Source organism: Salvia hispanica, chromosome 2, assembly GCF_029641045.1.
Source record: "Salvia hispanica isolate PSC_SH4W2 chromosome 2, Shi_PSC_v1, whole genome shotgun sequence".
Classification (NCBI taxonomy): Eukaryota; Viridiplantae; Streptophyta; class Magnoliopsida; order Lamiales; family Lamiaceae; genus Salvia; species Salvia hispanica.
In genome coordinates, this window is record NC_142693.1 from 1,237,299 (window position 1) to 1,263,818 (window position 26,520).

At 36.1% G+C, this 26,520-nt stretch overlaps 4 protein-coding genes and 1 pseudogene across 4 annotated transcripts; 4 read left to right on the forward strand and 1 right to left on the reverse strand.

The window, feature by feature from the left end:
- The first annotated feature begins 1,932 nt into the window (after positions 1 to 1,932).
- Positions 1,933 to 3,840, forward strand: LOC125207576 (putative serine/threonine-protein kinase PBL10; annotated as a pseudogene).
- Positions 3,841 to 5,669: 1,829 nt separating this feature from the next.
- Positions 5,670 to 8,883, forward strand: LOC148931334 (receptor-like cytoplasmic kinase 176). The gene is made up of 6 exons (XM_089063417.1): positions 5,670 to 5,865; positions 7,034 to 7,308; positions 7,389 to 7,524; positions 7,829 to 7,965; positions 8,073 to 8,256; positions 8,502 to 8,883. The coding sequence occupies exons 1-6, from the start codon at positions 5,670 to 5,672 to the stop codon at positions 8,798 to 8,800; spliced, it is 1,227 nt and encodes a 408-aa protein (XP_088919543.1). The 3' UTR covers positions 8,801 to 8,883.
- A 154-nt stretch (positions 8,884 to 9,037) lies between these two features.
- On the reverse strand, positions 9,038 to 10,830 carry LOC125202046 (chitinase 5-like). The gene is made up of 2 exons (XM_048100359.2): positions 10,402 to 10,830; positions 9,038 to 9,558 (listed from the first exon to the last, which is right to left on the reverse strand). Exons 1-2 carry the CDS (start codon positions 10,805 to 10,807, stop codon positions 9,146 to 9,148), a joined length of 819 nt encoding a protein of 272 aa, XP_047956316.2. The 5' UTR covers positions 10,808 to 10,830; the 3' UTR covers positions 9,038 to 9,145.
- Positions 10,831 to 12,600: 1,770 nt separating this feature from the next.
- On the forward strand, positions 12,601 to 13,651 carry LOC125196859 (chitinase 4-like). Its single transcript, XM_048095519.2, has 2 exons — positions 12,601 to 13,024; positions 13,119 to 13,651. Exons 1-2 carry the CDS (start codon positions 12,619 to 12,621, stop codon positions 13,523 to 13,525), a joined length of 813 nt encoding a protein of 270 aa, XP_047951476.2. The 5' UTR covers positions 12,601 to 12,618; the 3' UTR covers positions 13,526 to 13,651.
- A 9,588-nt stretch (positions 13,652 to 23,239) lies between these two features.
- Positions 23,240 to 25,090, forward strand: LOC148931335 (uncharacterized). The gene has a single exon (XM_089064322.1). The coding sequence runs from the start codon at positions 23,240 to 23,242 to the stop codon at positions 25,088 to 25,090; it is 1,851 nt and encodes a 616-aa protein (XP_088920448.1).
- The last annotated feature ends 1,430 nt before the right edge of the window (positions 25,091 to 26,520 follow it).

Below are 26,520 nucleotides of genomic sequence, written 5' to 3' on the forward strand. Positions count from 1 at the left end.
ATTATGAAGTTGACTAAAAATTTGATTCTACTAAAAATTTTATATAGGAGTATTTTTGTTGAAATTTTCTAATAAATTTTGATTGTTTTCAAATTAATAAATGAAAATTATATTAATCTTACATTAGATGCATATTTATTTCAGAATAAATCGTGTTATATGATCTATTGATTATGACTATTAATTTTTGTTATTTAATCAATTTTATAATTAAAAAAATTTATTAAAAATTTTTTATTGATATTTAAAAATTAATATTTAAAATTTTGTAAAATTAAATCTAATATTGAAATAAAGAAATAAAGTGAAGGATGACAAAAGAAAAGAAGAATGATAATTTTGAAGTAATATCAGATTTAGTACATAACTGAAATAATATCATATTTAAAATGTTAAAAATGAAAAAAGACCAAATTGCCCAAACCCCCCCAAAAGGGCATTTTCGTACCAAAAGAAGCCAAAATGACCAATTTCGAGATAAATCCTTAGTCCAGTGACTACTGACGATATTTTTAAAGTTCAGAGACCATAAGCGAGATAAACCCATAGTCCAAGTACTATTTTTATAGTTCACTCATGTCATAAAATAAGTAAACAGTAGATGCAAAAATATCTCAAGAGACTAGAGAAATGCATCTGTTCTTCATAAACAAACAAACATGCTATTTTAACGTATGAGTGACAGTTTCTCAGGCTTACCCCTTAACCATGATTCGACACTTCCATTGACCATCAAGCGGGTTTGGCGCATATGGTTGGGTAAAAATGTTACTACCTCCGTCCCCCAAATTTTGACACAGTTTACCATTTCGGGCCATCCCTGAAAATTTGACACACTTCACTTTTACCATTTTGGTAGTGGACAATATTCCACTAACTCATTCCTACTCACATTTTATTATAAAACTACTACCCCGTCCCCCAAAATTTGCTACACTTTGACCCGACACGGGTTTTAAGAAATGTAATGAAAAGTGAGTTGAAAAAGTTGGTGGAATGTGGGTCCTACTTTTAAAGTATTAGTTTTATAATAAAATGTGAGTAGGAATGAGTTAGTAGAATATGAGGTCCACTACCAAAAATGATAAAAGTGAAGTGTATCAAATTTTCAGGGACAGACCGAAATGGTAATATGTATCAAATTTTCAGGGACAGAGGTAGTAATATTTTAAAAGTGGACTCACATCCTACCAACTTTTTCAACTTATTTTTCATTACATTTCTTAAAACCCGTGTCGGGTCAAAGTATGTTTAAATTTGGGGAACGGAGGTAGTACTTTAAACATGAAATAGAAATGTATTCCTTGAATTCATCTCAATATTCGTTATGAACATATTTACATGATGGCCGCAAATCCAAACTCTTGAGCTATGAACATATTTTGGAGAAACATAACCTATCTTAGCAGAATATTACTAGAATGATTTGAAGGCCAAGACTCACCATATTAAGTGAAACCACATCACTATCATTGGCACCACAAGCTGTGATGAGCTCAAGAAGAAATACTCCATAACTAAAAGCATCAGTTGACTTTTCTCCGCCACCAGCCTCTCCCGGTTGTCTTGGTCTCGCGACAGACGACAGCATCTCTCTTCAGGTTTGAACCAAGTTATTAGTAAATCGGTTAGTGAAAATTTTATATGGAAACGGAAAAGGAAAAGGAAAAATTTAATAATTTAAAATGTGCATGCAATATTAAGCTAAAAAAAAAGCATAACAAGTACTACAATTGCCTTGTGTAATGACAAAAAGAAGAGAAAAAAAAAATTATACGATTGCCTTCCCCAAAAATGTGTTCAGAAAAAGGATTGGCCGACAAAAGCAAAAAAACAGTGAATAAAAAGTTGCCACTCAATGATATTTTTCTTCATCATTTGAAAATCATTGATGATGTGCATAGTACGGGTGATAACACTAGTTTATAGAAAATGTCGAGGATTTACGATGGGTGGGAGAGGTTGGTCGGAGCTGTTTTAAGAAGAGAGGAAGACCGCCAACTTGCCCTTTGTGAAAGCTTCAGCAGCTCAAGCACTTCTCGTTTCAGTTTCAGTTTCAGCTTTAATCCTTTCGTCCAAAATTTCAGAAATGGTAATGTAACAATTTTTATTTTTATTCTTAATCTCACTGCAAATTTTACTGCTTTTTTTTAACTGTGCATTTACCCCGTGTTTGTGTTTATAGTTCAGTTCTTGAATCATAGTTTGGTGAAGACTAAAATTGAAAATTTCCCGGTGATAATTTGAAAATGTTTCTCGCACCATATCTTCATAAATTGAAGATGTGGTAATAAATTGTAATCAGCAGAATCAAGTGTTTGTCAATTCTTCACTTATATTCCTCATGTTAATGAGCAATTTTTAGTCCATTCATACAGTCTAGAATTCTGAAGTATGTCTGCCTTCATATTTGATCACATTTTTAAAAATTCTCTTGTGATCTTGATAAGATTGTAGAAATTCTGGCGAGAGGCGTGATCCGGCAGATCTTTCTAGTCTGGAAACATTATTCTTCCGTAACGTGATGGCCATAGAGTATGAAGAGTTGAAAAAAGCTACCAAAAACTTTCACCGGGACAAGTTGTTGGGGGAAAGGGCGTTTAGTCGTGTTTATAAAGGATGGATCCATGAAAATTATCTTACCGCAATGAAGCCTGGATATGGGATTAGTGTTGCTATCTAGAAGATGTATAGTGAAAGTTATGAAGGGAATAGGGAGGTTCTGGTCTGTGTTTCTTCCCCTAACTATTCTTTAGTTCTTTGTTGTATAGTGTAATGTTTACCTACAACCATTCAAAAATGTTGCAGGATGAAATACGTTATATGAGTCAACTCCGTCACCCGAATTTGATCAAACTTATTGGCTATAGCTTCAATGCAGACAACAGGATTCTGGTATATGAGTTCATGTGCAAAGGAAGCTTGGACAACCATCTCTTCAGAAGTAAATTTGGCATACTTGACATCTAACTATTTTCTAAATAAATATTGTTAGGAATTGTTTCGTCTTGAAGATTGGCCTAATAGATAAAATAGTATTCCCTCTTTTGATGTTCGTAAATGTCAATTCTTGTGTTTCGGTAGGAGGGCATAACTCCCTTAATTGGGAAACAAGGGTCAAAGTGGCTATAGGTGCTGCAAGAGCTATTTCCTTCTTGCATGAGTTGGAAGTGCCAGTCATACATCGAGATATTAAGAGTAGCTACATTCTTTTAGATGTCGTAAGTTTGGCAGAGTTTTTTTAAGTATTCTGTTCTTGTAGACAATCGAAACTAATTTTTGGTTCTGATTGAGGATTGCAGGACTTTAACACCAAGTTGTCAGGATTTGGCCTTGCAAGAGATGGTCCTACTGGTGACAGGACTCATTTATCAACTCGAGTTATGGGTACTTATGGATATGCTGCTCCGGAGTACATGGCAACAGGTTCTTGCATCTCTACTCCTCGTCTAGTTACTAGTTGAAATGAATGATCAGACCTGTAAACCAAACAAGCTACTGATGTGGCTCTTTCTGAAGGCTGCTGTTTTTTCTTGAACAGGTCACTTGACCACGAGATGTGATGTGTATAGTTTTGGAGCCGTTTTGCTTGAATTAATGACAGGGCTCCGAGTTTTCGACTCTAAGCGGCCTGTAGGAAAGCGTGATTTGGTCAATTGGGCAAAACCTTATTTGAGTAACAAAAAAAAATTATCACGAATAGTGGATTGTGGATTAGAGGGTAAATACCCTCCCAACGAAGCATGTAAAGTTGCCAAGATATGTGTACAATGTCTGAGGGTAGAACCAAGATTAAGACCAAAAATGTCCGAGGTTGTAGGTGTGCTTGAATCACTGTAATACCATGTATGTTTGGTTATGATTAGGATGCTTCTGGAATGATAGGTTTCAGGAAAAATTGTTACAAACTCTGTATCTATAAAATATGATTCCTATGTATCTACTTTTTAAGTATTTTTTCTAGTATTGTTTTGAGGCATTGTTTGAATTAATTTTTCTTAATACGGAATGGTCTTTCTTCTGAAATTCAATGTAATGCAATGCAAATGCAATGTAATGCAAATTCAACTAAAATTGATAGCTTTCTTCTCAGAAATTGCTGCGAAATAGAAATGAATGTCCCTATCAACTTTTCAGCAATTTAGATGAATCGGAAGTCACTATGCAAATGCCAGAGAAAGTATGCATATTAGAATAAATTGGCTTTGACTTTTCATCAATTTAGATATTATTCCCAAGTCTTGTTTGGTTTTATTTTATTGAAATTAGTGAGTATTATAACTACCCTCGTCATATGAAACTACAATAGTAACATCAAATAGAGGTTAAATATTCAAGTAACAAATGAAAGTTAAAATATAGAATGACATATAATGCACAGTTCAAGTATGCATACTAACACACTCTAATAGTACTTTTTGTGGTTGGAGAAAGCTCAGATTGAGACCCTCCCTAAAATGACCATGGCTCGAACAATCTTGGGTCGGGCCAGTTTTGACAAATCTGCCGGATAGAAGCAACAGAGTTTGCAATTTCTCTTTTTACACTTTTAACATTAGTCTCATGCTATTATATAGGCTAATAGAAATTTATTTAACAGTAAATCAAACACATCAAATGTTATGCATTCAATCAAGTACATGATGAATGAAATATAATAGCATGATCATCTTTGCCCAAACAGTACTTCTTCGTCTAAACCAGAACTATAAATGTCATTACCACCTATCCACTCAGCTTCCAAATCCTCACCAGCATCCTCCGACATCCTTGGACTACTAGTTCAGAATAGCGAATGAGAGGTCGAGGTCACAGATTAAATTCCCACCGTGAGTAAATTATTTTCAATGTTTTTTATATACTCCCTCCGTCCCACAAAGATAGTCTCATTTTTCCATTTCAGTCCGTCCCACAAAGTTTGTCCCATTTCACTTTTACCATTTTTGGTAGTGGACCCCATATTACACCAACTCATTCTTACTCACATTTTATTACTCTCTCCGTCCCCCATTAGCAGTCACAGTTTGACCGGGCACAGATTTTAAGAAATGTAAAGAAAAGTTTGATTGAAAAAGTTAGTGGATTGTGGGACCCACATTTTTAATATTGGTTTTATAATAAAATATGAGTGAAGTGAGTTAGTGGAATGTGGGACCTACTACCATTTATGGTAAAAATGAAGTGTGACTCTTAATTGGGGACATGCCGAAATGGAAAAGTGTGACTCTTAATGGGGGACGGAGGGAGTATAAAACTAATACTTTAAAAGTAGGACCCACATCCCACCAACTTTTTCAACTCACTTTTATTACATTTCTTAAAATTCGTGCCGGGTCAAAGTGGAACTATCTTTGTGGGACGGAGAGAGTATATGACTGGAGACCTCTCCATTTCATCTCATGTCTCATGAAATGCATATAATATTTCCCTCCTAGTTTAAATTTCGCGGAAATAACGGTCAGTGGAAAATTTTATAAAGCGCATTACAAAAATCGCTTTAAAATTTTTAATTCAGCGATGGTCAAAAGTAAGGAAAAGGAATAATTTTTAAATTTAAAAATTGGTTAGTGCATGCAATATTTTAAGCTAAAAACGGAAAGCAAAAAAAAAGATGCCAATCAATGATACTTCTACCAGAAATCCCATATTTGTGTGACAATTTTTAGAAAATGTCGAGGATTTACGATGGGTGGGAGAGGTTGGTCGGAGCTGTTTTACGAAGAGAGGAAGACCGCCGACTTGCCCTTTGTGAAAGCTTCAGCAGCTCAGCCACTTCAGCTGATTTCAGTTGTCGTTCCAGTTTCAGCTATAATCCTTATTGTTCCAGTTTCAGCTTTAATCCTTTTGTCCGAGATTTCAGAAATGGTAATTAAACATTTTTTATTTTTACTTTTAATTTCTGTATTGTTTTGTCCATATGTCACTGCAAATTTGACTGTTTTACTGTTAACTACAAGCATTAATTTGTACTCCCTCCGTTTCGCTATAGTTGAGGCGGAACTTTCGGGCACAGAGTTTTAGAAATGAACGTTGGATATGTTTAATAAATAGATAAAAAAGTAAGAGAGAGGAAAAGGTAGAGAGAATAAAGTAAAGTGAATAAAGTAGAGAGAATAAAGTAGGAGAGAGTAAAGTAAGAAAGAGAAAAAAGTTATCAAATATGGAAATGACTCAACTATGAAGAAACTTCCCGAAATGGTAAAATGACTCAACTATGGTGAAACGGAGGGAGTACTCCCTATGTCCCACCAGAAATGAAACGTTTTTCTTTTTGGGTTTTACCATTAAAAATGAAACGTTTCTTAATATAGAAATAACTTTATCTCTACTTTTCCCTATCTCTTACTTTACTATCTCTTTTTAACTCACAAAACAACACTACATAAAATCTTGTGCCGAAAAGCAAACGTTTCATATTTATTGGGACGGAGGGAGTATTATTGTTTAATGGATCAAAGATTTTTTTTTTTTTTGTTTTTTTTTTTTTTTTTTTTTTTTTTTTTAATTTTTAATTGGGCATTTAACCTGTGTTTGGTTTATAGTTCAGCTCTTGAATCATAGTTTGGTCAAGCTAAAATGTAAAATTGCCGGTGAAAATTGAAAATGTTTCTCGCACCATATCTTCATAAATTGTACGCCTCCATCTCATAATAGATGACACACTTGTGAATGGCATGGGATTTTAGGAGTATTGTTTTATGTGTTAAGTGGAGAGAAAAAAATAATACGTACTTACATTAATGTGAGAGGGAGTTTTTTTGATAAAAGGAAATGTGACATCTTTTATATGACAAATTAAAAAGGAAAATGTGACATCTATTATGGGATGGAGGGAGTACTTAATTAGCGCTTCTAAGAATCTAGTGTTTGCCAAGTCACGAAATTCCATTCTCATGGAAGATTGTCAATTCTTAACTTATATTCCTCATGTTAATGAGCAATTTTTAGTCCATTCATACAGTCTAGAATTCTGAAGTTTTTATGCCTTCATATCTGATCACATTTTTAAAAATTCTCTTGTGATCTTGATAAGATTGTAGAAATTCTGGCGAGAGGCGTGATCCGGCAGATCTTTCTAGTCTGGAAACATTATTCTTCCGTAACGTGATGGCCATAGAGTATGAAGAGTTAAGAAATGCTACCAGAAACTTTCGCCCGGACATGTTGTTGGGGGAAGGTGCATTTGGTTTTGTGTATAAAGGATGGGTCCATGAACACCATCTTACTGCAACGAAGCCTGGATGTGGAATTATCGTTGCTATCAAGAAGATGTATATTGAAAGTTATGAAGGGAAAAGGGAGTTTCTGGTCGGTGTTTCTTCCCCTAACTTCTCTTTAGTTCTTTGTTGTACAGTGTAATGTTTACCAACTATACAAAAATGTTGCAGGATGAAATATATTATTTGAGTGAACTCCATCACCCGAATTTGATCAAACTTATAGGATATAGCTGCAACGCAGACCACAGGTTTCTGGTGTATGAGTTTATGCGCAAAGGAAGCTTGGACAACCACTTGTTCACAAGTAAATTTGGCATACTTGATAGTTGATTGACTGCCTTGACATCTAACTATTTTCTAAGTAAATATTGTTAGGAGATGTTTCCTCTTGAAGATTGGCCTAATAGAAAACTCAGTATTCCCTCTGTCCCATTTTAGAACGATTATTTAAATGAGCAAGATTATAGTGTATGAGACAACTCAAAAAGGAAAACATATTCTATTGAAAAGGAACTAACAAAATATGCACATATCTGTTACGATCAATGAGTTACACTTTACAACGTGGATTTTGATGTTCATAAATGTCTATTCTTGTGTTTCCATAGGAGGGCGTAACTCCCTTAGTTGGGAAACAAGAGTCAAAGTGGCTAGAGGAACTGCAAGAGCTATTGCCTTCTTACATGACTTGGAAATACCAGTCATACATCGAAATATTAAGAGTAGTACCATTCTTTTAGATGTCGTAAGTTTGGCAGAGTTTTTTTAAGTACTCTGGTGTTTTTTTTTTTTTTTCTAAGTTGTTCTCGTAGACAATCCAAACTAATTTTTGGTTCTGATTGAGGATTGCAGGACTTTAATCCCAAGTTGTCAGGATTTGGCCTTGCAAGAGATGGCCCTACTGGTGACACGCCTCATTTATTCACTCGAGTTATGGGTACATATGGATATGCTGCTCCGGAGTACATGCCAGCAGGATATGCTTCTCTGGAGTACATGGAAAAAGGAAATGCTTCTCCGGAGTATGTGGTAACAGGTTCTTGCATCTCTACTCCTCGTCTAATTACTACTAGTTGAAAAGAATGATCAGAGCTGTAAACCAAACAAACTAGGCTTCAGCTCACACTCAGCTTGTTTCGTTTCTAGTTTCTATCTACACCTTGCGCCCAAACTGGGCTCAAATATTTTGCTGAGCTTCAATTACATCTCCAAACATAGTTAGTTACTAAGTCTAGCTACTAGCTTAGCTCTCTCTGAAGGCTTCTGTTTTTTCATGAACAGGTCTCTTGACCACGAGATGTGATGTGTATAGTTTTGGAGCCGTTTTGCTTGAATTAATGACAGGGCTTCGAGTTTTCGACTCTAAGCGGCCTGTAGAAGAGCGTGATCTGATCAATTGGGCAAAACCTTATTTGTGTAGCAAAAACAAACTTCCACAGATAGTGGATTGTAGATTAAAGGGTAAATACCCTCCCAAAGAAGCATGTAAAGTTGCCAAGATATGTCTGCAATGTCTGAGTGTAGAACCAAGATTAAGACCAAAAATGTCCGAGGTTGTAGGTGTGCTTGAATCACTGTAATAGCATGTATGTTTGGTTATGATTAGGATGCTTCTGGAATGATAGGTTTCAGGAAAAATTGTTACAAACTCTGTATCTATAAACATATGATTCCTATGTATCTACTTTTTAAGTATTTTTTCTAGTATTGTTTTGAGGCATTGTTTGAATTAATTTTTCTTAATACGGAATGGTCTTTGGGCTGTGCAACACAATATGACATCCAATGTAATATTGAAGTAGGTCAACAAGGACATATTATTTCAATATTTTATTAATAATACACAAACATTTATTTATTCTCACGTAGTTTTATTACATTCTCTTATTAATCAAACTTGATTTATTCCAATGGTCACTCCTCGCCTAGCAACGGAGATTAGGGCCAGGACTAACTCCGATTTGGCTGCAGTAGCGCGTGTAGTAATTAACCCTAGCGGTCACGGTAGCTGGATTCGCGCCGTTGCATTCAAGATTTCCATTGATAGCGCGGATACTCGCCCCGAAGCCCTGCCCGGATATGATAAGCGAGTGCACATTGTTCATCCAGAACCACAACGCGGTCTTAAATGAGATAATAGGGTCTCTAGCCACGATATCCGGGTTGTTCAATCCGTCAAACCCTATGGCTCGGCCAGCCGGGCCATAGTTGTAGTTCCAAGAGATTTGAATCGGGCCTCGACCGTAATAGCCCTGGCCAGGTACGCAAGGCCACTGTCTGTTGTTGCTGTCACAATAGTTTCGGGATTGCCCATTTATCTCTCGTGTGTAGCAAAAGTCTGCATGGGACACAAATGAAATCGATCAATTTTCTTGAATTTATGATATATAGTACTCCCTCCGTCCCACAAAGATTGTCTCATTTTTTCATTTTCGTCCGTCCCACAAAGTTTGTCTCATTTCACTTTTACCATTTTTGGTAGTATACTCCATATTCCACCAACTCATTCATACTCACATTATATTATAAAACTAATACTTTAAAAGTAGGACCCACATCCCACCAACTTTTTCAACTCAATTTTCATTATATTTCTTAAAACTCGTGCCGGGTCAAAGTGGGACTATCTTTGTGGGACGGAGGGAGTACTAGTATTGTAAAATTTTGAAACTAAATATATTTTATGAGTTGTTCGGTACACAAAATTGGAATTAGATGGAATTGAATTTGAAGAAATTATTTGTGTGTGTGTAGTAGTGTGTGAAGTAATACAATTTTATAACTATTTAATATTTCAATTATCTACTTGTGATGAAATTGAAACTAAAGGCTCTAATTTTAATTCTGTAGACTATGATACCGAATGGGACCTAAAAATATTGAATTCTAGGTATTGTAAATTAATTAAAATCACAATATACTGAAAGACCAGAATTTTATCAAACTTCATGATTTGAATAACTATTATCCGTAATAAAAATTACTCCCTCCATTCCACGGTGGAGCATTTCATATTCAACACGAGATTTTATCCGTTTTTGTGGACATATGATAAAGTAGAGAGGACTCCAGCCAGAGATAATAATATTTTTGTTTTAGAAAATGTGTCAACTAAAGTTAGTCATCAAGGAAAAAAAGAAAATGTGTCACTTAGAGTGAGACAGAGGGAGTATGAACTTACGTCCGGTCTCATGCGTGACATGAGCAAAGAACGCCGCGATCTCCCGCTTAGCATTCTCAGCGGAGCCGGTGGTTCCGAACTGAGGATACGACCTAATCGCCTGGAGGAAGGCGGCGCGTGTGTAGAAGCCCTTCCCGGCACAGCCAGCCGGGGCCTGATTAGCGATCCCGTTGAAGAAATTATCCGTCACTACGTTGCTAACCACGACTCCGTTGCTTCCTCCAGGTGAACCACCGAAACACGGCCCCGAACGGCAGCCATTGCCGCAATAAGCGTCGCCAGAGCCGCAGTAGCCGAACTGGCTGCAGCAGAGGTTGGGAGCACAGCCGCAGTTCTGGCCGGAAACGTGTGTTCCGGTGGCCAGAAGGAGAGCGAGAAGGGTGCAGAGAGTGAGAGAAAGTTTCATGTTTGGAGATAATCAAAAGTGAGAAATTGTTGTTTTGGTGTGGTGAAGAAGGTAGGGATGGATGAGTATTTATAGTGTAAAAACAAGATGTTTTGAGGCTTGGAAATTATGGACAATTAAGAAGGGAAAAGTTTACTTTTGAAATTTGATGAATGCCAATAATAGTGTGATAATTTACGTTAGAATTTCAATTAATTATTTTAATGGAGTATGTTGATAATGTCATGAGTAAAATATAATGAAATTGGCTTGACGAAAGAAACAAATACAAAACCTACTTTCTATTTTAATTAGTTCGAATATAATCAAAATTCAAGTTTAATTATATCCCTAGCACACTTAGGCTTGGCTCATTCTTCATCGTAATAAATAAAATTAATGAGCTCTTAGCTGCCAAATTAAATTTGTTCTCAGCAGCCAAAGACTCATTGACCAAGTCAACAATTTTTTCTGTAATATCTAGATTAATCCTTGCTTACTACTACCACTAAAATAAAACATTACTAAAATACTAAAAATATCATACCTTTCGTTCTGCTACAAGTGACTCGTATTTGTTTTTTGGACGTCCTATCTTAAGTGAATCATTTTCTATTTTGTCAAAATATAACACAATTAATTCCTCTTTTACTTTATTCTCTCTTTACTTTATTTACACCTCACTCCTCTATGTAATGCTCTCTCGACTTAACTCTCCGAACATCATTTTCTTAATTACATGTCGTACCTAAAAGGATTACGTCCATACGGCGGGACCGAGGGAGTACAACTGTGGGGGTTGACAGATTACGTCCTACATTTTATTTTTTTTCCGAAAGTGAGTTGATAATCTCCATATTTTATTTATGGCAATCTGAATTTGATTTATTTTACTTAATTAGTTGTTAGGATTTTTAGGATTTTTTTTTTATTTCTATATATCTTTTTGTATATTTTATCATAGTTAAGAATGATCAGGAAATAAAATATTTTATCATTCTTTTATTTCCTTAGGAAGGTGAAACTATTTTATATAGTAGTAGTAATAGTAAAATATGAGTGTTATGAGTGATAGTGTTTCCTCAGAGAAGGGTACTTCAAAATCCATAACACGATGTTCGAGTAACATAAAAAGAACAATATAGATAAGGAGTATACAATAGTGAGACATGTTTGTTTTTAATTATAAATGTGTGAAAGTGAAGATAAACTTTAAAGGAAAGATGCTAAATAAATTTTAAATTATACTCTATCAAGTCTCGTAATAGATGTCACGTGATGATATGAGATTTTAGAAAATATATTTTTATATATTGATGTTGGAGAAACTTTTTTCAAAAAAGATTATGTGACATCTTTTGTGGAACAAACTGAAAAGAAAAAAGTAACATCTACTTTAGGACGGAGGAAACGCTATTTGGCAAAAGATCACAAAATAAGTTGTGTTATTTTTATGTTGTGTGTTAATCAATCAGATCTTTGGCTGCTAAGTTGTGGTAAACAAGGAATTATCAAGAATATAATGAATAGTTGACATTTTAATCAATCAGTCATTGGCTGCTAACAGATCAAATAATTTAATTAATTATGCTTTGAAATTTGAAAAGGTATAGGGTTTACTCCTAGATATAGTACTCTTTCCACCACCTATAAATCAATTAATTCAATTAAATAGAGGTAGGTTTATTTCATTATATTGGTTATAGCCTCATAATCTAAAATTAAGACCAATTCCCTTAACGTTTTGGTATTAATATTACCTATTAATACCCTCAATCCCTTCTTTCTTCACCACACCAAAACAACAATTTCTCACTTAATTATCTCCAAACATGAAACGTTCACTTACTCTCTACACTCTTCTTGTTATCCTTCTGGCCACCGGAAAACACGTTTCCGGCCAGAACTGTGGCTGTGCTCCCAACCTATGCTGCAGCCAGTTCGGCTACTGCGGCTTCAGCGACGCTCATTGTGGAAATGGCTGCCGTTCGGGGCCATGTATCGGTAGTTCACCGGGAGGAAGTAACGGAACCGTAGTTAGTAACATAGTGACGGATAATTTTTTTAATGGTATTGCTAGGCTGGCGCCGCCTGACTGCGCCGGGAAGGGCTTCTACACACGCTCCGCCTTCCTCCAGGCGATTAGGGCATATCCTCAGTTCGGCACCACCGGCTCAACCGACAATGCTAAGCGGGAGATCGCAGCGTTCTTCGCTCATGTAACACATGAGACGGGACGTAAGTTTGAAATTTTTTTTTTAGTTACTAGTCATTTAAATCATGAAGTTTGGTAAAAAAAAAAATTTATAAAGTTAATTTGTTTCCAATGCAGACTTTTGTTACACACGGGAAATAAACGGTGGAACCTTTTGTGCCAGCAGCAATAGACAGTGGCCTTGCACACCGGGCCAGTCCTATTATGGCCGAGGCCCGTTACAACTCACTTGGAACTTCAACTACGGCCCAGCTGGCCGAGCCATAGGGTTTGACGGATTGAACAACCCAGATCTCGTGGCTAGAGACCCTATTATCTCATTCAAGACCGCGTTGTGGTTATGGGAGAAGAATGTGCACTTGCTTATCACATCGGGGCAGGGCTTCGGGGCAACTATCCGCGCCATCAACGGAAATCTTGAATGCAACGGCGGGAATCCGGCAACTGTGACCGCTAGGGTTAATTACTACACACGCTACTGTAGCCAAATCGGAGTTAGTCCTGGACCTAATCTCCGTTGCTAGGAGAGATCATTGGAATAAATCAAGTTTGATCACTAAGAGAATGTAACAAAATTGTGTGGGAATAAATACTAGTACTAGTATAATAAGGTTGTGGAAAACACCGAATACCATATTTACTTCACCAATATTAAGTAAACGATGCAATGTAGTAAGAACGAATAGCAAAATAATGAAAAGTGATAATAAAGAAATACTATGTCCCTAAGGTGAAAGCAAGGTTCTTTCGTAATGATATCCGAATGACAATTAGAAACACGAAGCAATTCCAACTTTGGAGGAAACATTTCCAAACTCACCCAATGTCCCCTATAAATATAAATGGAACCAACATCATCATTCCTCCAGGTAGGAGGAGTGATGTGATTGTCTCATTAACCATCTCATGATTAACTGAAACACTTCATTTCTTGATCAATACCCAACTCCTTCCAAGAATTCGTCCTTTTCAAACACCACGATGTTTCCTTCCCATCAATAGATTGGATCTTGAGTCCGTTTGTTATCGATGGCTGGCGTGGAAATTGTAGAAACGGGCCAATAGTACATAACTTTTTCGATGCACATTAGCTCTACTCTAAGAGCAAGCTGACTCTCCCTAAACTCAAATCCGAAATTCACCCTTGTTTCCGCCTCTTTCCAACCGTTGTCACAAATTGAAACTCTTATTCGAACAACCAATAGATTAGACTCATTTCCATCCATCCAACCTACCAATTAGATTAGACGTGTTTCCATATTTCCATTCAACTAATAGGTTGAAGGTAAGAGTCACCACGATGTTTCCTTCCCATCAATAGATTGGATCTTGAGTCCGTTTGTTATCGATGGCTGGCGTGATGTTTCCTTCCCATCAATAGATTGGATCTTGAGTCCGTTTGTTATCGATGGCTGGCGTGGAAATTGTACAAACGGGCCAATAGTAGATAACTTTTTCGATGCACATTAGCTCTACTCCAAGAGCAAGCTCACTCTCCCTAAACTCAAATCCGAAATTCACCCTTGGTTCCGCCTCTTTCCAACCGTTGTCACAAATTGAAACTCTTATTCGAAATCGAATTCCAGGAATCATAATCATGTGATGAAAAAAAGATGGAGTGAGGGTTACGATAGGAAAAAAAAACGAATAGCTAGTTTATCGACTCATTAAAATCCAAATTGAATTGGTTTCACGAGGTTATGCAACCCATACATATATTGATAATTAACAAACTTACCATCATAATACTAAAAATCCAGTAATGACAAACACTTTTGTGCACAAGCCATTTCATCAAAGTACTTAACCATGAACAAATGTAACATGTATGAATCTTATACCAATCAAATCCACTATATAAATAACCTTAAGCAATATTAGGAAAAGAAGAAACACTGATTCTAATATATTCAATCCAATATTTGAAAAAATATTAAGAAATATGTTGATGCAACAGAAATGCTGCAACCATTGACAAAGATCTACGATGATCCATAACCGATCGTTTAAATTCTGATCAATAGTTAGTTATTCTCTTCTTCCTTTCGCATGTTTTACCTTTCTTATTCAATATTCAACTCCTTATTCTTCCAATGATCAGAAATACGGATTCTAAGGTGAAACCAAGCTTCCTTGATACTCAATCAACTCAATATTCGAATTTGCAGGCTTAATGATATTCGAATACGCAGGCACCTTCAAACGCCCGATGAATTTCCGAGCATGATAATTATACAAAACCACATCATCCTTCCCCAAAAATCTTAAAACCACACAATCACAATTCTTGAAATCCACACTATCATTACTCAAAGCCACACAATCACACTTCTTCAAACCCCCACAATCACAATTCTTGAAAACCACACAATCATCACTTCTCCAAATAGGCATTATTTCAGAATAAGTTGATGCATGATTCCATATAAGCTCACTCCCTTCACCTCTTGCCTCAAAAACGTTCACCATTCCATTGTCTAAAACAAACAAAAGTAGCGAAAATTCATCCAACACTACAAGAATCAATGGCTTGTCTGAAAACAACTCAAGTACTCCACCCGACATTGTGATGGTCTGAAACACTTCATTCTTCATATCAAAGCTCACTATAACCCTCTCGTCCCCTATCCGCGCTTCCCAATGCGCAAAAGAGTCATTCTTGCCAAACGACTTTATCGGCCCAACCAACTGCAATTCTTGATCAATACCCAACTCCCTCCAAGAATTCGCCTTTCTCGAATACACACTCGCTTGGAGACGGCCGTGCTCTACACACGACAGCAGTTGCACAACTTTGTAATCTTCATCGTCGAATCCAACTCCTACATACTGACTAATGGTACATTGATATGAGTGAGAAAAAAGGGCCGGAGAAAGTGGTAAAGTCTTGATTTTTCCTAAGAAGGGATTGCACATAGACAGAGGTAGCCAAGGTCGACAACATCGTATGCAGATTAGACCCTTAACCGCCCCGACTACTCTACTTAAACCCTTTGCATCATAAGTCATCAAGTCATACGACTTCCTCATGTCTAAAAGCTTCATTGACACTCTCAAATTTCGACAATTTCCCAATAAAGCAAGTTGTAGACATGCCTCTCTAGCCTTGTTACCTCTCTCAATGTGCAATTTTGTAAAACGTTGAGAATCGATGGCGTCGCACCAGAATTTGCAGACAGCTCTGAATCTCAAGAGGGATCGAACGGGAAGATGCAAGAGTATCTCCAACACCACATCGTTGTTCACGGCTTTGTGAGTGTACCGATGAAATTTCATGGTGATAAAAATGGTGATCAATTGAGGAGTTTGGGAAAATAACGGCGGTAATTAGGGTTAGGGTTACTCTCATGGGCCATAATCCAAAAAAACTGAAATTCGAACTATATAAACCGATCTGAATCGAAAAACCGAAATATTATAAATATCCGAAAAAATCTGAAAACATGAAATCCAAATTACAAAACCGAATGTTACAATATATCCAAAAAACTGAAAATCCGAAAATTAATTTTCCATTATTAACACATAAATTATATCATCTCAACCATTTAACATATCCTAACAATTACAATCTTTATAAAATCTTAATAGTACATTTACATTTATTAAAACAAATCAACGCAAATAGACTTTATTTTTAGGAATAATTTATTATATTTAATATTAAAAGAAAATTTGGTATTTTGGTTTTTTTTTATCAAAAAAGAATAGAGCCGAAAAATTGTCATTTTTCAAAATTTTAAAACCGAATCGAGTTTTAAATATAAGTTTGGTTTGTTTCGAATATTTAGTGTACCACTTTAATGAGTATTATTTTTACATTTCTTTTGAATTTTACTACCCAACCGTATACTTCTGCACCACACGATTGAATAGTTCCACATGCAAGCGATTTACAATGCTCCAATGTCCAATCTTTATCATCAAATTCCTAATTTTTTCACATACCAAAACTGAACTATCAAATATTTCCACCGCCAGTTTCAAATTAACAACAAAATTGTCCTTGTTCCCACGAAAAAGTATATGTATAGTACATTTAACGTAGAATATTACTACTAATAAAAAAGATAAACTAGACACTAATTTTACCCTATAGTGGGAGTAAAACCAACAAAGAAATGTGACTATATGCAATCTCAAAATAAAGGCCTTAAAGAACAGAACAAAAAAACTAAGCACGAAAGCATGAGCATTATATGGTGAAACCGAGCTTCCTTCATACTCAATAATAGCCCAATCCGCAAGCAACGTCACATAAAATTAATCGACCACGAAACCACACAATAACGCTTCTTGAACAACGCAAAATCATCGCTCCTCCAAAGAAGCATATTCCACAAAACATTTTGTTCCACATTCTTCATAAGAGTCCATATAAGCTCACTCCCTTCAACTCTCTCAACTCATAAACCACCACCATCTCACCGTGTAAACAGAAGAACAAACATTTGTTATGGAAATTGGAAAACACCGAATACCATTTATACTTCGCCACAATTAAGTAAACAATGCAATGTAGTAAGAAATGGAGTAGCAAAATAATGAATCAGCCCCATTGAATAACAAACATTTTGTGAAATACCAACCATGGAAATGAAAAAGTATCACCGTACTAATCAAACAAAACATAATTTAATCATGATAAATAATATGTGAAAATAAAAAAATATCCTAAGGGAAAAGCAAGGTTCTTTCATACTCAATAATAGTCGAACTACGCTTGGGATCACAAAGCAATTCCAACTTCGGAGGAAACATCTTAAAACCCACACAATATCGTTTACAATAATAAAGGGAACAATAATTAGTTGAATCCCTATTCACCACATGAATCCATATAAGCTCACTCCCTTCCCCTGTCGACTCATAAACCTTCACCCTACTCTCATCCTCTAAAACACATACAGAAATAATCTCCTTCGGATGAACCAAATGATTCGCTACAAAAATCTCATACCTAGAGGCAACCATCTCATCCAGTAATGTGATTGTCCGAAACACTTCATTCTTCATATCAAATCTTAGCACGATTCTCTTCTCCCCCAATCCTCCTTTCCAGTACGCAAATGGCTCATTATTGTTCAATAACATTGTTGAGCTATCATTGACCAATTCTTGATTGATATCCAACTCCCTCCAAGAATCCATCCTTCTCCATATCCAGTACGAAAATGGGTCATTCTTGTTCAATAACATTATTGAGCTATCGATGACCAATTCTTGATTGACAGCCAACTCCCTCCAAGAATTCGTTCTTTTCGAAAACAGGTTTGCTTGTAGACAAGGGTGCTGGTGGCACGACACCAGCTGCACAACTTTGTAATCTCCATCGAAACCAAACCCAACCTCGTGGCGAATGATACATTGAGGCGAGTGACAAGAGGAGGAGGGTGAACGTGGTAGAATCTTCAATTTACCTAGAACGGGATTGCATATGGCTATCGGTTGCATAGCTCGAGAAGAGCTTACGCACATTAGACCGCTAACAGCCCCAGCTATCCTTACATAGTCCGTGTCGAACACGGGCAAGTCATGCGATTTTAATGAGATTCCGTTGTCTAGGGAATCAACACATAGTTTCAAACTCTCACCATTATCTTGAAAATAGCATTGTAGATGTTCCCGGCCTTGACCGTTGTTGCTGCGCCGCTGAGTGTGCAGTTTGCCAAAATCTTGAGAATCGATGACGTCACGCCACAATTTGCAGATAGTTCTCAATATCAAAAGGGATTGCAGGGGAAGACGCAAGAATATCAGTGTTAACACATCGTAGTTCATGGCTATGTGTGTGAATGAATTGAAGGAGGTATACTATGAAATTTAATGGTGGTCAATTTTTAAAGAGGGATAATTAGTGACGGCGGTAATTAGGGTTAGGGTTGATTTATGGGCCAAACACTTAATTTTAGCCCTAATTCTACTTTTATTATGTTAAATATTGATCATCATTTAACCCAATTGCTTATGTATAAGCTTGAATAACTCACGCCTATCGGTGGCTTCCAGCGCTTATGCTTTAATTTAGATCATACATCAACATCAATTGCTTTTAAAGAATTGTGTAATTAATTGCAATATTTTGTAAAATATTGTGGATAATATGATATGTAGTGTTGTGCACATTCTTCAATTTTGTCGTCGTTGTTGTCGTTATTGTTGTTATTGTTGTTACATAGCTTAGGGTGCAGTTCTAAAAAACGTAGAGAATCGATGACATCACACTAGAATTTGCAGACAATTCTGAATCTCGAGAGGGAAGAGGACCTCTATCGCCACATCGTTGTTCATTGCTATTTGTCTGAATATTGGATGAATGGTTCTTGGTATAGCGTAATCACTAATCAGTATATCAAGAGATCTTTATAGGGTTAGGGTTAGGACTATGAGTACATTTTTCAATTTTTTATTTATGTTAGTTTAATATTGTCAAAATTTATATTTTTCGAAGTTATTTTAATTGTAAGTTTGAGTATATAATGATCAATGTTTATGTCATAAACTCTTTCTATGGTATATGTCTAACGGTCTAAGCATTACGTGTACATATAGTTGACCAAAGATTTTGTCAAAGATTTTACTTTCATAAATACTTACTCCTATCCCTTATTAATTGTCCACTTTGGTCTGTATTTTAGGAAAGGTAAAGAAAAAGAAGGTTGAAAAAAAATAGTAGAATATGAGCCCCAGTTTTATATATTACTCCCTTCTTTCATTAAATATACAACATTTTGGAATCATCACAAGATTTTATGTAGTATTGTTTTGTGAGTTAATGAAAAGAGAGTAAAGTAAGAGAGGTGAGAAAATAGAGATAGAGATGTTTCCATTTTAAGAAATGTTTCATTTTTAATGGCACAATCCAAAAAGGAAAACATTTCATTTTTAACGGAACAGGTGGAGTAGTTTTTATAATAGGAGTAGTTTTAATAATAAAATGTGAGTGGAATTAATATATTAATATATAATTTATTATATTAAAATATATTAAAAGAATATATATTATATATATGATATAATATAATAAATTAATAGAATAAAAATATATAATAATATATTTAAAATAAAATTCAATTTTTTGGGTTTTTTTTCGCCCAAACCGAACCGAAACGAAAAACTGAAATTTTTGTATTTTTGAAACCGAACCGAAAAACCGAAAAAACCGAACCGAATTTCAAAATTTCGGTTTGGTTCGGTTCGGATATTCGATTTTCGGTTTTTTTGCTCACCCCTAATCCCGAGCTCCTTTGAGGGCTTGAGTCAACTACAAAGCCTCTATCTTAGCACAAACCATCTCACAGGCCCGATCCCCCGAAATCTTTTCAAGAAAATGACATCTCTCTCCGAACTTGGGCTCGAGGAGAACATGTTGTCTGGATCGATACCACCATCGATCGGCACAATGCTAAAGCTAAGATACATCGATTTACACAACAACAATTTGAGCGGAAGCGTGGCTGAATCCATTGGAAGGCTTCAAAACCTCGAGTGCCTTGACATGTCAAATAACCAGCTAACCGGGCCCATACGAAAATCAATAGGAAACCTATCCAATCTCGTAGTATTGGAACTCAGCAACAATAGCCTCAATGGAAGCATCCCACCATCCATCGGTAACATGAAGTCCCTCTTATTCATCGTGCTATCTCACAACACTCTTTCTGGCCCAATCCCGAACTCCATTGGCCACCTACAAATGGTTCGAACCCTGCAAATGGAAAACAACAATCTTAGCGGCAACATCCCCACAACAATTGGCAAGATGACCGCCCTCGAATCCATATACCTCTCCAACAACCCCTTCACCGGAAAAATTCCACCAACCCTATCCCGGTTTTCGACTTCGTCGTTTGCTGGGAATCCTGGTTTATGTGGAGCTCCACTTGCTCCGTGCAACAACTAATAGCAATAATGTGCGTAAGGTTGTATGGAAAACAGAATAAAATCACATTCTTTCTAATTTTATTTGTTAATCTCACATATCTTGATCGATTATAAGGTTCTTATACTTGAATTTGAGTTTTAAAATGATTGAAACAATGCAATGTAAGAGTGAATCAGCCACATTGAATCACAAACATTTCATTTTGTGAAATATTAACTTGCTCCATGGACTTAAAGGAAAGGCTCTCACCTAACTAAAGTAAATTGAACATTAACTAATCATGTTCAAAAAATATGTGAAAATAAAAAAAAAAAATATCCCTAAGGTGAAAGCAAGGTTCTTTAATTAAATAAAATCAATATAATTGAAAGTTGTACTATATAAAATGAGTGATAATTTTAGTTACAGGAGGATTAAAAATATATACGAATATAATGGGGTGTTACTCGTAATTTTTTAAAAACTTCTTTATACACTACATTGGAACATCAACATCGTCATTACTAGGGGTGGCAAAATGGGTAGCGGGTAATGGGTAATTCCCATTTCGACCCGCTACCCGATAATAATGGGAAATGGGGCGGGATCAGGTAGTGTGTTTTAGAGTTTTGCGGGTAGCGGGTATACCCACTACCCGCACGGGTATACCCGTTAGTCCCGATAATACCCGCTATTATTAGTATTAGCTATATTCTATCTTTTAATACTCTCTCCGTTCCATATTAATAGAGTTTAAATAGTTAAAGTGGAGGAAAAAAAGTAAATAGTTAAATAATACTTACTTAATAGCCATATACGCACTCATTTTGAAAAATTAAAAATACATAGTTAGCACGGAGAAAAAATAAAGTAAGAGTGATAATAATGTAGAGAAGAGTATTTCTATTATTATATTTTTAAAATGAGTAAAGAAATTGAAATGCCTCTATCAAGAGGGAATAATGGAAGTACTTTATATAATCTAAGAGTTCTTCTAAAACATTTATATTCCAACGAACATACAATTGAAAACTCACTGGAATTAGCTATAAAGTGTCCCCTCACTTTTATTCTCAATCTATTCAACGTTTACCATCGATATTAATAAAGTAAATTAGGGAACATTGACGGTTATTATGGTTTTCAAATTTTTTATTAGGATCTCGGGTCGGGTATGGGTACCCGCAATGTCGGGTACGGGATACCCGACACGGGTATCGGGTAATCCCGGTATGTCGCGGGGCGGGTATTGGGACAATAAATTTGGCTAAAATGGGTACGGGTACCCGACTTATCGGGTGCGGATACCCGCGGGTAACCCGTTTCGCCACCCCTAGTCACTACAAACTAAAATCTTCAACTTTTCGCAATGTGTCACTCTTCAATAAACTCGAAAGTAAAATAAATCGTTTATCTTGTTTAGAGCCATCTATTACACCTCTTAAAACTGGAATTAACGCATCCATAATTCAAAAAATTAGTTAATAAAATGTGCTACCTGTGATAAGTTACAATTAATGAGTAGAATATTTTACACAAGGTAAAAGATCAATTCCCTTATTCTCGGTGATCATCCTTGATTGCAGGGATATCTCTTCAACAGTTTCAATATTAAAAGTATATAATATATTATTCTTAAGTGAAACATAAACGAGGTAATTGAAAAATTAACTGAAATCCATTAAATATATTAAAATCCAAAATAAATTATATATCTAGGTTATAAAATAGACTCTTATAATAATTTATGACTAGTTAACGTATTTAATAATTCAATTACATGAAAATGAGTTGAATACGTGATCAATTGAAATCAATAGTTGTTCAATTATACCAAAAATAACATAAATCCTCAATTGTTTAGTTATATGATTTCATATCTTAATATAATCAATTGAATTAAATAAAAAATCAATTTAATTCCATAATGAATTTAAGATCAATATAAAACAATAATTATATGGTATCATGTTAATTAGAAGGTCAACGTAGTATGTAGTAATATTTATATAGTATGTATTAACTTATAATAATATCATATTATAATTTAACTTATAATACTATCATAGTATTATAATTTAATGCGTATAAAATTGAATAACATATTAACACTCATCCATTAATCTTATTGCCGTTCCATATTTCTTGTAAGTAAATAAAAATTAAAACTTAAAATGAAAATTCTATTTTTTAATAAAATATAACAAGAAAATAAAAATTTTAAATTAATACTTAGACAAAATATCATTACTAAAGCAACCACATCCTCCCATCACACGTTATAATTATGGTGCCACAATATCACAACTTATAATAGTATCGTTTCCTTATTTATATATAGTTCTATGGCAAATCACCTCTTTTCAAATTCTCAATGGCGAATTATTCAACAAAATACCTCCTTATCCTCTTCATCTTCCACTCCATTTTCTTGGGGTTCAGGATTCGACAATCCCGAGCTTGCCAACCGACGGATAAAGAGGCGCTCCTCAATTTCAAGAAAGGAATCACTTTTGATCCCTCGAAATTGCTTCACTCTTGGATTTTTAACACAGATTGTTGCACTTCATGGGAGGGAATTGTGTGTGACCCTTTAACGGGTCGAGTCCTCAATTTGACCCGTCCTGGGCTTTATTCTGACTCCGATTCACCCGTGGACACCTCAGTGTCTGGAACATTGTCCCCGTTTCTGGGGAATCTCTCTTCCCTTCAAGTTCTCAATCTAGGCAATTTGAAGAACGTAAAGGGCCGCATCCCGTCTGAATTAGGCAAGCTTACTAACTTGCGCTACATGTTTCTCGAGTCAAACGATCTCAAAGGATCAATCCCGATCTCTATTGAGGGCTTGAGTCAACTACAAAGCCTCTCTCTAAGCAAAAACCATCTCACGGGCCCGATCCCCCAAAATCTTTTCAAGAAAATGACATCTCTCTCCCAACTCAGGCTCGGGGAAAACACGTTGTCTGGATCGATACCACCATTGATAGGCACAATGTTCGAGCTAAGATACATCGATTTTCACAACAATAATTTGAGCGGAAATGTGCCTGAATTCATTGGAAGGCTTCAAAACCTCGAACGCCTTGACTTGTCAAATAACCACCTAACCGGGCCCATACCAAAATCAATAGGAAACCTATCCAATCTCATAGTATTGGAACTCAGCAACAATCGCCTCAACGGAAGCATCCCAACATCCATCGGAAACATGAAGTCCCTCGAATTCATAGTGCTGTCTAACAACGCTCTTTCTGGCCCAATCCCGGACTCCATTGGCAACCTACAAAGGGTTCGAACCCTGCAAATGGTAAACAACAATCTTAGCGGCAACATCCCCGCAACCATTGGCAACATGACCGCCCTCGAATCCATATACCTCTCCAACAACTCCTTCACCGGAAAAATCCCACCAACCCTATCCAGTCTCGAGTTACTATACACTCTAGACCTATCTGAAAACGGGCTTTCCGGCCCGATCCCTCCCACCATCCGCCACCTCCTATACCTTGACCTTTCCTCCAACCCTCTCTCCCTCCAAACCATTCCTCCATGGCTACAACCACTTCCCCTCCTCAGCCTCCACCTCGGGCAGACAGGCCTAGTCGGCCAGCTGCCCGAGTGGCTATCCTCGTCATCAATCTCCTCACTCGACCTCTCTGGCAACTCCCTCACCGGAGAAATCCCCGGCTGGATCGGAAACATGACAAACCTCTCCTTCCTCAACCTCTCCAACAACCAATTCCACTCCTCACTCCCTCATCAAATCCAGAACCTCTCTCTCCTCACCGGTCTTGATCTACACTCCAACATGCTCTCCGGGGGGATGAAGCCGTTGTTATCCAAGGCAGATGACGACCCCCTCGGCCGCTTCAACTTCATTGATCTCTCACACAACAGCTTCTCCGGCCCTATCGACGCAGGAATCGGAGATTTGGGCGTTATGGCATTTCTGGACACTCTCATTCTCTCGCATAATCCGTTGGGAGGGAAGATTCCGGAATCTTTGGGGAAATTGGGGTATCTTCGGGTGCTGAAACTCGAAGGAAACAGTCTGTCTGGGGAGATTCCGGTGGGAATCTTGAATCTTGAGAATCTCAATGAGTTTAATGTTTCGAGGAATCAGTTGAGTGGGAAGATTCCGCCGCATAAAATCAAGATTCCGGCTTCGTCATTTGCTGGGAATCCTGGTTTATGTGGAGCTCCACTTGCTCCGTGCAACAACTAATAGTAATAATCTGTGTAATTTTGTTTGGAAAACAGAATAAAATTAGTTATCTTATTGGTTTAATTAATCACATTCTTTCTTATTTTATGTGTTAATCTCACGTATCTTGATTGATTATAAGATTCCTATACTTGAATTTGAGATTTCAAGTTAATTGTGTTTTCTTTGGAGTTTGTGGAAAACACCGAATACTATATATATACTTCACCACAATTAAGTAAACAAAGCAATGTAAGAGTGAATCAGCCACATTGAATAAAAAACATTTTGTGAAATACTCCCTCCGTCCCAGATTAAGAGTTACTTTTTGCCTTAAAAATCCGTCTCAGTTTAAGAGTCACTTTTAGAATTTTCCATATTTGGTCATTCAATTTTACCCCATTTTTCATCAAATTACATAAAAATGTCATTATCTACATTAAAATAAATCAAAACAAAAATCAAAAGTCAAAAGGAACCCACCTTCAACCAACTCCACCATCTCACTTAATTTATTACACACTTCAACTCTTTCTTAAAACCCGAGTCATAACAATAAGTGACTCCAAATGTGGGACGGATGGAGTACTATGGAATTAAAGGAATTACTATCACCTAACCTAACTAACAAGTAAAGTAGAACATTAAATAATCATGTTCAAAAAATATGTGAAAATAAAAAACATAAAAAATAAAAATAAATAAATAACATCCCTAAGGTGAAAGCAAGGTTCTAGAGATTTTTTGCAGCACATTTTATTCTCGTTCTATAAATTAATCAAATAGCAAACATTTTGTGAAAACTATGGAAAAGAAAGAGTATCACCAACCTAATAAGTAAAACAGAACAATAATTAAAAAAATATGTGAAAATAACAAAACATATCTCTAAGGTTAAAGAAAGGTTTTTATATACTCAATAATAACCGAACGTTCATGCTCAACGAAATCTGCTGAGTGTGCAGTTTACTAAAATCTTGAGAATTGATGACGTCACACCATAATTTGCAGACAGTTCTCTATATCAAGACTGGTTGCAGGGAAAGATTCAAGAATATCAATGTTAATACATCGTAGTTCATAGCTATGTGTGTGAATGAATTGAAGGAGGTATATGCTGAAATTTAATGGAGGTCAAATTTTGTGGGGTAATTAATTGCAATATTTTAAAAATTTTAATCAATGAACCAGTGTTTGTTTTAGCCAACAAACTATTTTTCAAAGATTTGTTGTTGTCGTCATTGTTGTTGCTGTTATGTAACTCAGTGTACAGCCCTCGAAAACGTGTAGAATCAATGACGTCACACCAGAATTTGCAGACAGCTCTGAATATGAAGAGGGATTTTACTTGGAGATGCAAGAGGATCTCTATCACCACAATATCGTTGTTCATTGCTATGTGTATGAATATTGGATGAAATTGCTGGAATATGGTTCTTGTTAAGGTTAGG

What these genes read in the sequence shown, in the direction of transcription:
- LOC148931334 (XM_089063417.1), top strand. Translation starts at nt 5,670, where the DNA reads ATGTCGAGGATTTACGATGGGTGGGAGAGGTTGGTCGGAGCTGTTTTA. An exon ending in AAGGGAAAAGGGAGTTTCTG is followed by an intron (nt 7,309 to 7,388) that starts GTCGGTGTTTCT and finishes AAAATGTTGCAG; the next exon opens with GATGAAATATATTATTTGAG. An exon ending in GGACAACCACTTGTTCACAA is followed by an intron (nt 7,525 to 7,828) that starts GTAAATTTGGCA and finishes GTGTTTCCATAG; the next exon opens with GAGGGCGTAACTCCCTTAGT.
- LOC125202046 (XM_048100359.2), bottom strand. Translation starts at nt 10,807, where the DNA reads ATGAAACTTTCTCTCACTCTCTGCACCCTTCTCGCTCTCCTTCTGGCC. An exon ending in TGTCACGCATGAGACCGGAC is followed by an intron (nt 9,559 to 10,401) that starts GTAAGTTCATAC and finishes TGTCCCATGCAG; the next exon opens with ACTTTTGCTACACACGAGAG.
- LOC125196859 (XM_048095519.2), top strand. Translation starts at nt 12,619, where the DNA reads ATGAAACGTTCACTTACTCTCTACACTCTTCTTGTTATCCTTCTGGCC. An exon ending in TGTAACACATGAGACGGGAC is followed by an intron (nt 13,025 to 13,118) that starts GTAAGTTTGAAA and finishes TTTCCAATGCAG; the next exon opens with ACTTTTGTTACACACGGGAA.
- LOC148931335 (XM_089064322.1), top strand. Translation starts at nt 23,240, where the DNA reads ATGGCGAATTATTCAACAAAATACCTCCTTATCCTCTTCATCTTCCAC.